This window comes from Desmodus rotundus, chromosome 7 (assembly GCF_022682495.2).
Source record: "Desmodus rotundus isolate HL8 chromosome 7, HLdesRot8A.1, whole genome shotgun sequence".
Lineage (NCBI taxonomy): Eukaryota > Metazoa > Chordata > Mammalia > Chiroptera > Phyllostomidae > Desmodus > Desmodus rotundus.
This window is the reverse complement of record NC_071393.1, coordinates 27,375,488-27,390,540: the sequence shown is the minus strand read 5'-3', so window position 1 is coordinate 27,390,540 and position 15,053 is coordinate 27,375,488. Positions and strand designations below refer to the sequence as shown.

Here is a 15,053-nt window from a genome sequence, read left to right as displayed (position 1 = left end):
AAGATCACAAACTTAAGCTGCCTGTTCAGAGTTAGCCTGGAGCAGGGTGTGTAGAGAGTAAACAAGGTCAAGGTGGACACGTACTGGAACAGGCTCTGGGGGCATGAACTGGGGCAAATGGCTGATAGTAGGGCCATCACACCGAGAAAGACAATATTCAAGCAGAAATAAAGGGAAGCTTAGCGACATGATGATGAGAAAATGCTTTGCAAACTGTAAAAGGTCATTCCATACGATGCGCTTCGATGGAGTTCACACAGGCTGGCGGGGAGGGCGGCTGCTCTGCCACCACAGGGAGGCACGGTCTCTGCAGGACTACAGAGCGCTCCCGTTGGCTGCCAAAACCACAGTGGCTGGGTTCTGGCTGCTGTTCTCACCCTCCTGTCTCCAGGGAAGTCAGAAGGTTGCTTGGAGAAACTTGCCTTGCTTTGCATTATGTAGATTTTCGTCTGGGAGCCTTTTCTTCCAGGAGCAGTGAAGTGGCCCTAGTCCGTGAACTTCATTGAAATGGGAGCACTGTGAGAATGGAACGAGGCATATGGCTGTGCGGCCAGAACCCAGTTACATTTCCAGCTTGTTATGTAGGCATTGATCCTCTAGGGGGTACTGTCCAAAGACGGCCCCACAGCCCACCCATCCGGAGGCTCTGAGAGCCTCTCCAGCTTATTGATCCCATTTGCCATCTTGATGCCATTCCTGGGCTGGGGCAGGCTTCATACAACACCAAGCTGTGAATTAGATTCCCGCCCTGTAGTGGGGAGAGACCCTTAGCCAAACAGGTTCGTACTTGACAGCTCTGAAATGTCTTGAGCAAAAACAAAACAAAACAAAACAAAACAAAAAACTGAAAAAAAAAAAAGTGCCAGCAGCATTTTGCACCACTTTGCAGCTTCTGCAATGACACACGCTCCTTTTCCCTGTGTGGTCACACATTTCCCATCCCACACTGCTACCAGGCTTCAGTCTCTTAATGAACCTGTCGGCTTTTCATTGGCTTGTGTCCTCATGCGCTGGTCGCCCTTATTAACTACAGCATTCCATTCTTCCTCTTTGACTGACGTCTCTCACGCTGCGCCGTGCAATGACGGGGGGCTTCTCTGTAGTCACAGAGACTTTCGCCCCAACATGCAAGAACACCGCTCCCCGCATCACACAGAGTCCTCTGTCTGGCCTCTGAAGTCCACTCGTCTCTCTGCAACCGTGAGCCAGGTTACAGCTGATCTCCCCGCAGCGGGTGTAATGCGCCTGCCCCCAGAGACCTGCCTGGAGGGGCTCCGGCAGCCCCAGCGGCCTGGCACGGAGAGGCAGTGACAAGGCCCACAAACCGCACGTTCTCGTTAAACTGGGTGCCAGGAGCACAGACGTCTCCATTCCCTGGGAGAACACTGGAAATGAGAGGAGCCGCAAGTGGAAAACGGGCCAGAATCGGTTAAAGGAGAGAGAAAAAGCTGCCATGCGAAGAACTCAGACAAAGGAAGAATCCAAGTGGCCTGAGCCGGGGGCCTCCGAGGACCCTCCGAGGCGACGCTGTCTGACGGACTGCCCCGGGTAAGTGCTGGTGCAGACTGCAGCCGCCAACCCGGCCAGCTGGCCAGCCGGCCAGCCGAAGCCCGCTCCGAGAACCGTTTCTGCCTACAGCTGCCTCTACTTTCCTCCGCATGTTTTAAGATCCTGCTTCCCCATACACTTTACTTGTATTTTTCTTCCGTAAAAAGTTAGAGAAACAGAATGCAGCTGATTAGTTTTCGTGAACAACTGGACAATGGAAGGTCAGGAACCGACCCTGTGCTCCATGTTTTTTTTCTCTGATACTAGACATTCGTATAGAAGGTCGTTCAAGAAGAGGGAGGGAGGGACAAGTGCAGCAAGACTTCTAAGAAAGACAGCCATGTTTATTTACTGAGAAAACATTACTCCTTCTGCTCGATTCTGAATTCTTGGACAAACAGGGAAAGTCAGCTATTTCTTCTTACCTCTTTATGCGTTTTTTCTCCTCCTTCTGCTTCAGGCCTTCCATCCACAAAACGGGCTAAGTGAATTCAGTGCAGCGCAGTAAGAAGCTGCCGACATTTGTGCTCACCGAGAGAAACACACTGGCTCTCTTTGAAACGGTTATGATAAGGTATCGTGAATCTTACCACTAAGTGACGTGGCCCTAAACAAAAGTTAATGATTGACTCAGAGCCCAGAAGAGCTTTTGGCGTCTGACTGACCTCCCAAGGAAAGAAGCCCATGCCCCCTGCAGATGGTCCGCGTCTGTGGGCCACAGTGGGGTCCCTCCGGGCCTGGAGTCACGCACACTGCTCTCCTTCCTGCCATCACCCTGCCTGTTGTGTCTCTTTCTCAGCCTCCTTCCTCCGTCCTCCTTCATCACCTACACACACCTCAGGGTGTTTTTGCACCATCCTCTCCGCGTTTTTATAGAAGTGTTTTGAATATGGACACATTTATTGGTTGTTCGTCCATCTTAAAATAGCTATTTCTAGTAGTGGTGATCACGGTGCCTGGCCGTGCCCAGTGGCTGAACCCGGTGCTGACATGCGATCTGAAAGCTCCTGGCAGTGCCAGTGGTCCTGGATCACAACAAGTACCCCGATGACGGCTGCAGCTATGGGAGGGAAGGGGAGAGTCCCCTGTCTCTTTTTCTGCAGTGTAAGAACAACCTGGGTACAAAGGGAGGCTAACTAGGGTCATGGACTCATGAACCAACACTGATGGTGTCTGTAACTGAACTGAGACCTGGAGCTACCGCTGACTTCCGAGCCATTCCCAGTGCCCCCTGAGCATTCCTAACACGCAGTGCAAGCCTGAGAATGTGTTAACAGTAGCTTCAGGCAGAACATATTGTCTTGGCCTATAAAAAATCCACAGGCCTTACAGTGCTCTGGTGGCTTTTCCCATGAGATTTTGCTTTCCTAGAAAGATGATTTCTTTCGGGCCTGGTACTTGGTGAGTGCTGATTCTGAATGGCAACATTGAAAGCATTGCTACAATTCATTAATATTAAGAAAAGACTTGTTGGTATATTGTTTCCCCCTTACAGGTAGGAGCAATTTGGAGAGAATTTTATAGGGATTCATTTGTAAGCACGTGGAATCAGGAACTTGGCAGAGATGTCTCCTTCTGTGGGTGTGGGGGAGGGATGGTAGAGGGAAGGGATCTTTACCTTTTGTCATCCTTGTACCACTGGAATTCTGCTGAGGGAACTGCTGAGGCTTCACACTGCAGTGTCCCCTTTTGTCCCACGGGGACGCCTGTACCCTTAGCTTCTGAAATGTATGGTGGATCTGCAGAGAGAAGACGTCCTGTAGCATTTGAAAATGCATTCTGAAATGAGACCTGCTGCTCCACTCGCTGATGGTGTTCTTTACTCTCTGGTCTACCTCGCTTACCTGAGCTGACAAATCGCTGTACAAATTGTGCTGCAGAGTGAAACCACTCGAGGTAGTTCTGAGGAAAAACCTGCTCTCCCTAGAATGCAATGCTTCTGTTCTCTTCTGAGCAAAGGTGGAATGACCAGGTATTCAGGGCCATTTCCTGTTTCAACTTTTTAACTTTCATAGGATGATGTCAACCCATCGACCCTACACTCCATGGGTTGACAGCACTTTTAATCAGCCTTATAGAATTTCTGCAAACCAGGTTCTTGCCAAAGTATACATACTATTCAATTCCCATCAAAAGCTCAGTTGCAAGAAATAATATTCGTGGAGAATTGCCTGAAGGATATACAGATCCAACATTCTTCCAGATGTCTTAAAAGGGATGCCTGAATCAAGCCAGGCCCAACTAGACCTATATACTCAGCTTACATGCATTTGAAGTTTTCACCTAATGCTTGACAACTCCAGCGGTTTGCACTGAAGTGCATTATGAAAAGCAGCCACGACCAACTTGCTATTCTACTTAACACAGAAATATTGTATGCAGTGTTGTTGACTATATTTCAATGTGCTCTACTTGTGGAGACCCTAAAGATAAAATTCTCCAGGTCTCAGAACGAGGAGAAGCAGTGTTTCCACCAAGCAGCTAGTTGGCTTCGGTCTTAACAGATATAAACCTTAAAACAGATGATGTTTTCTCTCTTCTGTTTGACAACTCAAAACCAAGCACTATATCCACTGCTAACCACCTGTGGTATATATTCACATGCTGACTTATTCCTGGGTTGCACATATTTTTAAAAAATATGTTTTCCCTTTGTTTACATTTCCTTACTCCTTAGGTTAGTCTTTATGAAATGTGAGTCATTTGAGTCCCTTTAAAAAAACTGTGGTACAGCACAAAATGTGGTAGCATTGTTACACCTATTTTCTTGCTTCTTAAGGTTCTTTTTATTAATTGGGTTCAGATTGCAATAGAAACCAAAATGTTAGAGTAAAGAAACTACAGAATATTCTTCCTCTACATCCACCCACCCAGCTTTTGAAGAAGGGCTTCTTGTTTGTTGGTTTAGTTCCTGGGCTCTATTCTGTCATAAGACTTACTCAAATGGGCACCACAGACAAAACCTTCAGAATGGCATAAAGGGTGGAGCCAGTGAACACGGTGAGGAATCGAGTGGGGGAAGGGTGAGAGAGAGGTGCGGAAGCTGAGGAGTCTCAATGCCAGAGGGGATCCGGATGATTGACAAAGGAGGATGAGTGACCTGGAGTGGTGGCCTCTTAAACTTTTTAGACTCTGTAGCTCTATTAGTCAAAATCAGGTTTTGAGATACACTCCCTAACATGTGTATGTTTATTTATATATAAAGTGTGAATATATAGGCACATCAACATGTATAATTGTGAAAAGATAAGATACATATGCCATAAATAGAAATTGTAATATTTCCTTCACAAACATTGAGCTCCCCATTATGGAGATTACTGAACTAGAGAGTGAGAAGCTTAGGGGCATCACAAGCAAAGTAAGGGAAACACTGGGATTTAAAGACACGTTTATGTAAATTGTGCATCAAAGGCCATTTAATGATCTTCTGGGAAGAAAGTCGAGTTTGGGATTATAGTAAATTACATTCAGCTATACTTTCTTTTTTTAATAGTTTGGAGTTGTTGCTCTTCAGAGCGGACAGTGAACAAGGGGCCACAAGACTTCCCATCCTGAGTCAGCATTCCGCCTGTGATCCAGCTCCTTTCTGTGGCCATGACAGCAGCCAGCCGCATGTCCACACTGGGCAGGGGTCGCGACGCCACTTACAGTTCACGGTGACCTTTACCCTCCGCACCACCGGTGCGGCCACGTCATTGGAGGCGCTGCACTCGTAGTCCCCAGACTGCTCTCTTGTGATGCCCTGGATTTCCAAGTACTCATCTTCGCTCACAAAGCCCACTGCTGCAGGAGGAGGTGCCATAAAATAGAAAGAAACAAGAAAACACCAAAAGGGTTCTCTTAGAAAACAAAATGTACCCTGGTTATGTCTGCCACGTCTAAGTTCAGATTCTTAGGAACTATGTGGATTCACACCTCCCCTCTCTTCTACCACCTCCACCACCACCACTTCTTTAGTCCCCCATAGATGAGCTGGGATGCTTGTGTTCCTACCTGGACCAAACAAAATGCCTAGAGAATCACTGATCCCCATAAGTGATTCATAATTGTGACATTTACACTGACCAGACCTTACCAAGCAGTCAGGCTCTGGGGCCTGAGCTAGACCCCTCAGGTATACATTAATTCCTTCTGACCCAGGTGTCATGTAGACTGAGCCTTGAAGTGTAAAGCTAACGACTGCATTCCAGGCCATAAATCAGTGAAAAATACCACAGTGACAGTTATAGGCACACACGTACGTCACAAAAGGCAGTGAAAGCATTAATAAAATGCATTTGCATTCCTCAATTGACAAGCAAAACTCAATTTTCTAAATTTCGATCTGTTAGAGCTCTTGGGATCCTGAAGACAAACCAGAAACAGGGATGCACACTCTAATCGCAAACCTGGCGGAAAGGAAAGAACAGGAAGACACAGATATATATCCTACTCCGTCACTTCATTTTCCCCAGAACCAGCTGCTGTATTTAAAAATTGTGGAGAATAATAACAACCCTCTACCTACTAGACTTCCCATCTGAGGTCTGGCCATGAGGACTGGATTATGAAAAGACCATGCCGTTGAAGGTCAGGAGATGGGTTTCTTGGTTTTCTCCCACAGGTAGCCTGAGCTCCAGCCTCCATGTGGAAAGACAGTGGAGAACAGAAGCAATCTCTCCATCCCAGGAAAGTGTCCTGCCTCCTCTGTTAAATGAAGTAATCAACGTGATGATACATTTTTCATGTAAACTGGGATATTTTTAAGAGTAAAAGGGGGTTTTATTAATATTATGGGGCAGCAAGCATTAGTTGAGACTGCCAGTAGTTGAGCTAGACTGACAGACATTTTCCCAGGCATAATATACATCCAATCCTAATGCTTCAGAGGGTTGTTTGGAAGGACAAATGAAAACTATATGTATTGTACATGAAAGCACACTGAAAACTTTCGTGTGCTGCACACTGGAGCTTTAGGTGGTATTCCTGTAACCTGCCTGGACGTACAGACTCAGGGGGAGTGAAGCTATATCAACGTGAGTGGTTCCACAGCAGTAGGAAAGGGAAGAAAGGAGCATTCTCTCCAGGTGATAGAACTGCTCCATAATGCCACATGTATCTGCTGTTCCAAAGCCTGAAAGTAACAACAGGAATAAACTGATAAAATGCAAAGAATGATATATGCGTACGTAAGTTACAGTTGTATTTGTTATGTGACATTGTTGACAGGAGAGACCTGGTTCTTCTTGCTGACTCATGTAAAGAATTACAAGTTAGCAAATTATTAGCGTGTAATCAGTTTATTAGTAACCCGTTCCCATGGAAGAGAATGGGACTGGGTAGTGTGGGGGTGGTGGGGGGGTGAAAGGCAAAGTTTCAGGGCAAAGCAGGGTGGCCAAAGTAAGAGCGGCAGAAGACCAGGGTGGCAAGCCCCTGGGCAGCCTGAGGCCGGGTGGCCAGAGGCCCAGTGACCCAAGAGCCAAGCGCACCAAGACCGCCCCAAGCCCCCGAGAGAGAGGGAGAGTGAGTCCTTTGTTCTGAGGACTCACATAGTTGGTGGGATAGGAGAAAAAAGTTACATATTGATTAATGGGTAAATGTGGTGCCAGCTTTCCTGGGGGAATGTGACTACCCAAACTCAGGTATGTGTGGGGGTCTGTTAGTCCGAATCCTTATCTTGCTCCAGACTCCATTTGTTTATCTTGTTGTATAACAAATACGTGACAGGAGGTAGTTAATTAAAATTGGGGCACTTTCCAAAGTTATTTATGGGCTCTTTCTGTAAGCATCAGGGACTCCTTTGTAAAACAGATAGTGACCAGAGGTAGACAATTAACCAAAGTTGTTTTATGGGCTTCTTCTTTGGGCACCGTGGACCTTCTCCTGCATTCCAGGCCTTGGGATGAAAGCACAGTTTCAAGGCTTTCTTTCCCAGATGGTGGAAATGCTACACAGAATTTCAAGGACTTCCCTTCTTCTTTCTTACTAACATAGTGTTTCTTGTGATATTGGAATACCTGGCAATATTATAAGACCAGGCTCAGAACTGCTGAGTTAGCATGTGAGACATGTCTCCTTCCTGCCTCAGTTTACTATTTAATCTACCTAATTGGTACAAGGCGTTTCCTGGCAACCAGGATGCTAGACGTGGGCCGGTAACAGTACTGCACTCTCAGAGTTCTTCCTGTGCTGTCTCCTGCCTCAGTGTCAAGATCACCATTTTTGTCTAGATAAGAACAGTAGCAGTAACAATGACAACAATAACCAAACAACTGGCTTGTAAAAAAGGGCCACTACCTGCCAACTCGGTCACCACTCCTTGGACGTGGCGACTCTGTGCTTCCAACCAACAATAAGCCCAAACTGGGCATTTCCTCACACTCTGCCACACCATACGAAACCCACAGAACACATGCCCAGGGACTCTACCGCCCCCAGAAGAGCAGAAGAATAGCCTACATCTGCTGAAGCAACAGTTATAAATTGACAGGAAGGATCAGGAACATGCCCATTAGTAGAAAACAGGGCCAAAAATTCGAGGGTGTGGAGAAGACAATCAACATTAAGTCAAAGAAACTCATAATCATAATCAGTAAGAAACTTCTAATTGTCATAGTTGCCTTTTTTTATTGTTTTCAGAGCACCTTTAGGGAAAGAAGTACTAAACTTGACTTGAGGAAAGAGGAAGAAAATCAAAAGAAAGGGTTTAAATAAAGAATTGGTGATTCATGCCCTGACCAGTGTGACTTAGTTGGTTGGACGTCTTCCTGCAAACCAAAAGGTCACTGGTTTGATCCCCGGTCAGGGCACATGCCGGGGTTGTGGGTTTGGTTCCAATCAGGGCACGAACAGGAGGTGACCAATCAATGCTCTCTCTCATATTGATGTTTCTCTTCTCCTCTGTCTCCCTCCCTTTCCCTCTCTCTAAAAATAAATAAGTAAAATCTTAAAAAAAGAATTTCTGATTCCTTTTATCTTGTTGTTGTTTATTTGCTACCAGATTCAAGCCTACATTTGTCAGATCTCTCCCTGCTAGAATGCTATAATTACTGTGCAAAGCATCGCGGAGACCAGTGTCACACTTAATATCCCCATTAATTTTAAATGGTAGTCCTTGATACATATGTGTGGCAATTGATGTCATATTTTAATTAGGCTTGCCCTACACCATCTGAAATTAATAATAGCTTGAATTACCAGTGTAATTTATAAATTAACAGTGCCGTAGCATCAGGAAATAAATTAGTTCTGGACAGCTGTTTCTGGACAGAGCTCCAGCATCTGAGCACTGACTGGGAGGACCTTGGGTGTCCCGGAAGGCTATGCAGTGCACCATCAAAGCAAGGAGACAGAAGTCCACAGGTTTCCCTGGGTCCCCGTTCTTCTCTCCACCTGGAGACTGAACATCCAGACCAATTCCACCATCCAAAGACGTTCTTGTGTGACCACAGTAAGGTTTATAGGCCCCCCGCTTAAATGAGTCTGTTCTAAGGATAGCCAGGTGGAGAAGAAGCAAGGAGGGGTATGACAGTCACAGACTAAAAGGCAAGTTCACACATATCAGGGTAATCGCAATCAAGAAGTTGCCAAGTTTTATGTGAAGATGTGTAATTTTATTTATTCGTATCAGGGCACATTATGTCGGGGAAGAAGTAAGAGAGCTTAAGATTTGGGGGAAGCATGAGTTCTCCACCGATCCAGACTTTAACACCAGAGGGAGGGGTTTCACTCTTAGGTCATCCTGCAAGAAACAACGAGGCCTCAATTTTAATACCCTGTGTTCCCCAGACCAAATGCAGAATCATAGAAAAACCATAATGACTTCACTACTCACCAATTCTATGCGCACTCTGATTCAGTTGGGTAAGGCATGTGACAAGCAATTTGTATACAGTAAAACGCTTGATATGTTTTAGCTTTCCTTGCCATTATTTTCACCTTTCTCCTTACATACTTTTTTTCTCTACTAAAAGCATAGGTGATAAAACCAAGGAGAAAGACAATCAGTATGTACATAACAGATTAAACTTTGAACCAGCAGAAATGAGGTTCCTGTAGGTGTTGCCTAAGACAAACAAATAAACAAGAAAGCAAAAAAATACTAAACTGGAATCTGAATGTATAGAATTAATAATTCGAGGAAAGGTTTCCTTTAATATCATCTGTGCTCTGGCTGTGAAATGATCAATGCTTTATCACCTTTAGGAAAATCTACAAAGAATATTGAAAAAAAAATCACCAGAACATCCTTTTTAAAGTGATACAGGAAATTCTTGGTTAAGAGGTACCAGTGGGAAAGAGGCAAATCACTTGATAAAACCTGTATGGTGTTATAAAAAAAGATTTTACTGTATGAAAAGAAACTCTTCATGGTCAATAGCTTCTTCTTTATAAATCTTTTCTAAAGAAAATATATCCTTGGGTAGAAATGACACACTCGTTCCCTAAAATTACCCTTCATCGTGTTACACCTTTTCAGACACTAGAAGTGAGTCTGTTTTCTGTAACATCGAACACAGACTCCACATCCTTATCCACTCCCTTCACAGAGTAACCCCAATGCACTCACCCAAGTTTAACTCACATTTGTGCCGTGATCATCTCAGTAAAAGGCAGGTTGGGATCAGACACACCCCCTCCTCTGCCTTCATCTTTCATGATGTGGTAACCCCTCTGTGCCACCACGTCCTCATGCTTACAACTCACAGTGACACGACCCTCCTGTAGGGTTGCTTTGAGAACGGAGGCATGCACAGTAAAAGGCACACGGGTCAGGTTTTATAGGTGTTAGCCACTATGATCACTGTTGTCACCAACAGCACTTCTACAGCTCTCTGTAAAAAATAGAGCTGCTATTTTGCTTGTTTTATTTTTAAATTTGTTTTACTAAAATATAGTTAATAAACAATATTATATTAATTTTAGGTGCACAACATTTATATACCTAATGAAAGGATCACATAATGTCTAGGACCCACCTGACACCATCCAGAGTTTTACCATATGACTGACTATATTCCCTATGCTGTCCACCACACCCCCATGACTTACAAGTTTATAACTGGAAATTTGTTACTCTCATACTTCTTTGCCTTTTGTGTTCTTCCCTTCCCCTCCCCTGCCCCTCTAGCAACCATCAGTTTGTTCTCGATGTTTGTTTCTATTTTGTTTGTTTGTTTCATTTTTTAGGTTCCACATTGTAAGTGAGATCACATGGTGTTTTTCTTTCTCTGACTCATTTCCTGTAGGTCCATCTATGTTGTTGCAAATGGAAAGATTTAATTCATTTTTATGGCTGAGTCTCAATTGTACACACACACACACACACACACGCACATCTCATGTCTTTATCCATTCGTCTACCCATGGACGCTTAGACAGGTAGGCTGCTTCTATAACTTGGGTGTTGTAAATAATGCTGCAATAAACACAAAGGCATGTATATCTTTCTGAATTAGTGTTTTCATTTTATTTGGATAGATGCCGAGAAGTGGAGTGCAGTCATATGGTGGTTCTATTTTAAATTTTGTGAGGAACCTCCATACTATTTTCCATAGTGGCTGTACCACTCTGCAGTCCCATCAGCGGTGCCCTACCACAGTTCTTAAGCCAGGCCATTCTATTTTTCATCTTGGACAAACGTGATAATTCCTTTTCAACAAACTGACTGTATCACTTAAAAAACTATGCTCTTTTTGTCATCCTAAGCAAAGTCTACCTACTTTTCAAGTTCTTATTCTTCCATGAAAACTCCCTGTTATTAGTTGAATTATATCCCCCCAAAAAACATATACTGAGAACCTAACCATCAGCACCTCATAAGGGGACCTTATTTGAAAACAGGGTCTCTACAACGATAATCAAATTAAAATGAAAGACTAGTGTGAGCCTTAATCCGATATGACTGGTGTCCTTATAAAAAGGAGAGATTTGGACACACAGAGACAGGTATGGAGGGAAGATGCTGTGAAGACTCACAGGGAAAGTCAGCCATGTGACTGAAGCAATGCCCCTTCAAACCAAGGAAAGCCAGGGGGTGGCTGGTAAACATGGAAGCTCCAAGAGAGAAAGTAAGATTCCTACTCTAGCTCTCAGACAGAACATGGACCAGCTGGCACCTTGAATTTGGACTTCAGGCTTTCAGAACTGTGAGACAACACATTTCTGTTGCTTAAACCACCTCATTTGTGTTACTTTGCTGTGGGACCCTAGGAAACTAATATACTCCCGTCAATCTGCTAAATTTCAGTGCCTATGGCTGTTCTGAATGTAGAGTCTGTGCAGTTCACCTAGCATTCATCTGGTCTTTAAGATCATAAGAAATTAAACTAAATAGCTTGAAGGGTCATTAATGGTTGTATAACACATAGTTGTTATGCTAGGACAGAATGCGGTTCAGGAGGATTCTCTAGAATAGTTATTTAAACATAGATTTCTAGATCTCACCATACCTAGTAAATCAGAATGCTCTGGGGTGAAGAGTTTTAATAATTTTACCAGGAAATTCTATAGTCAAGCTAGGGAATTAGTTATTTTGTTAAATCCCTGGATATTTCGTGTGGGGACCCACAGTTCAGAGGAGTCCACATAGGTTTAGAGCCAGAGTGCCCCAGCTCTCTTGACATCCAGTCCACAGCTCCTCCAGTTCTAACAGCATTTCCTCCTGGCTGCTCTTGGTCTAGTCACTGGTCTTGTTCTCCACTGCAGTTGGAACTCTGTGACAGCAGGGACTGCGTCCTGAACATCCTGCCTCTTACAACACCTAGGGAAATAGTTTACATGATTTGAAATATGTTAAATTCTTACTAATAAACTGATAGATTCAGAATTACTCAATTGATAAAAAGGTTCACGGACTCCACGCTGCTCACCTGATGCCCATGTGGCCCTATTCCCACGACAGTGCCGCTTCTGGTAACTTAGCCTTAGTGCCATATTTGTATTTCCTGATGTTAAAAAATACCATCACTGTTAATGTTCTTACAGAACAGATTTTCTTTAAATATGTGATTTTAAAAGGTTTATTGAGTGCTGAGTATAATTTATACTAGTCTTGGGGCCAATTATTTCCCTTGGGGAATGCATCCTTAATTTAAAAATGAAGATCAATGAAGAAGTGTGATGTATTTAGCAGAATTTGTTCTACAGCCAACTTTTCAGAAGCACAGCTATTTCATTAAGTGGAATTTGACGACTCAAGCCGTGAAATGAAGCAAGCTGGAAACGGGATTTCACCTGCCTTCCAGCCCGCAAAGGAGTTCCATGTTGCCCAGTGGGCTGAGCTCACAGCTACCCTCAGTAATGGACAAAACTGTCCTGTTATACTCCTTTGGAAAAGAAAACCCCAAGTTCCTGAGTTCATAGATTGGACATTAACAGCCTGTACAACTGAAAATAATAATAGCAACAATTAGCATTTTTATCGCACCCAAGAATAAGCTTGTCAGGAGAACAGCTGTCGCTATTGGAGAGGAGAAGACACAGCTGTCTCCATGTTTAATATTTTTACGCCATTTACACCAGCTGATATAAAAATCATTGGACCTCAGAAACTAAAAAAAAAAAAAAAAAAATACAGAACATAGAATCCCAGAATTTCAGAGTTGGAATGAATTATTTTTAAAATTTAGTTCAAATATTGTGACTAGTTTATTACTAGACTAGTCTTCTCGCCACTTGATTTCATCAGATGTTCTTGTTAAACTCAGACTGGGCTCCAGGGACAGCTGTTTACAGGACAGGTCAGCTGTGGTCCCTCCAGGTGCCTTTGTCTTGAGCTGAGCAGCACAGAAGATTTTGTGTTTTGATGGCGAAAGACATGGTTTTTTCAGATGCTGGAAAGATGGTGCACAGGAACAATCCAAGAACCACGTGGTAGAAGTTTAGTTACTGTTTCTAAACACCAACCCCTGCAAAGCCAGAGGAACTGGTTTTGTTGTCTGGTGAAAATACTGGTTAGAGCCAGAAACTACAGGAGATGTTGTTTCTGAAAGATGTTCGAGGTAAGCAGTGCCGCTATGAGCCCCTGCCTGCACACCTGCCAGTTATTCTGAAGAATTCCTTCCTCATCCCGGGCCACCGGGAACTGTGCGCCTGGCCAACAGCTGTTTAGAGCAGGGCCCCATTCTCACTCTGCCTGTGCAGGCCAAGGTGAGGCGCTTCACTGAGGGGACAAGGGGAGGAACAGGAGAAGATCTGTATTTGAGCGCATGGTAGGTACTGCGAGAACTGAGCAGAGGAAACGGAGGGAAAGCTGCGGTCTACAGGCCTGCAGAGGGGCCCTAAGAGCCGTGTGCACCTGCGTGGATGCTAGCCTTATGCAGCAGGATCGGGCTGGGGACAGCTGGGCTGCACACAAAAACCAGAGCGCAGTATCCGCTGTAACAGGTAAGACCATCAAAGTTAAAGAGCATTTCCCAACATGGCATCAACATGGAATACCTTCTGAGGGTCTGATGTTAAGCTGGAAAGCACCAGCTGTCGGTGTGGTTGTCTGCAGCTGCACCCTGGGGCATGCTGGCTTCTGAGGCCCTCACACTGAGCCCCACAGCATTTACCATCCGACAGTTCCCCTCCCCAGGCTTCAGATTCCTCTTCTGTTCGATGGGGGAAATAAGATGACTTTGTAGGGTTAATGTGAGTATTAAATAAGTAAATATGTGTAAAGTACTCAGAACATAGCAAGCTCTCAGTAAATGGTAGTTGTCATAACCATTGATTTTACGGATACCATGACTCAGTTTGAGAGCATTTTAACATACAAGATACTGGATACAAGAAGATCTTAATGCAGAAATGAAAGAATAATCAGATCTCTGCTTTTCTAGTAGGGGTTTCATAATAATAAAGTTAATAAAGGATCCATCACAGATCCTTTACCTAGAAAGCTCAACTCTCTTCACTTAAAGTAGGATTTGATTTACAAGGGATATAATATCTCAGGATGATTTCGTTAAAAAAAAAGTCTGTATAGGTGCATAGCCCATGTGAGACCTGCTGAGGGCTTGAGAAATGTCTCTAATTGCAAAGTGAAAAATAAAAGGATGATGTTGGGAGCATCTGTGCCTGGTTTCAGAAGGTGTAACCCCCCACTGCTAAGACTGAGTAAGAGACCTTGGGACAATAAGCCACGGAGGAGACAAAACTTATCTCCCTGGCAGGGGGCGCCGCCTCTGCCCCCTTTTACTTCAACCTGCTTGGCCCTGGGCAGATGACCAGTTAGCCAACGACGGGTAAGATTCCTCAAGGGAGAGACGACCTAAGTCATGGTCATGAAGGGGTCCTCAGGGAAGGACTTGGGGGACTATAGAAAAGGGGGATGATGGACCCTCACCCCTCGGCTTTGACATAGCCTGAGTCCTCATTCTGTCTACAAGAAGTCTTCTAATCTCTCGGCTGCCAAACCTCCCCTGCCTGACTAAAGCCTGAAACAATGCTGGAGGTGGGTGCGGCCCTGTGCTGGAAAGGGCGGGTTCCCGGGTGATCAGGCCTAAGAAAGAATGCATAAAATCCTGTGAAACCTG

At 44.5% G+C, this 15,053-nt stretch overlaps 1 protein-coding gene across 4 annotated transcripts in view; it reads right to left on the bottom strand.

Annotated features, from left to right (window-relative positions):
- Nucleotides 1–15,053, bottom strand: part of NTM (neurotrimin) — a 940,923-nt gene that overhangs the window by 16,149 nt on the left and 909,721 nt on the right. For all 4 annotated transcript variants that reach the window (XM_045192915.3, XM_024557294.4, XM_024557295.4 and 1 more), the window contains 2 exons: nt 5,200–5,334; nt 3,167–3,287 (listed from right to left, as the gene is read on the bottom strand). In XM_045192915.3, the coding sequence (XP_045048850.1) occupies nt 3,167–3,287; nt 5,200–5,334 (256 nt within the window). The remainder of the gene's footprint in view (nt 1–3,166; nt 3,288–5,199; nt 5,335–15,053) is intronic.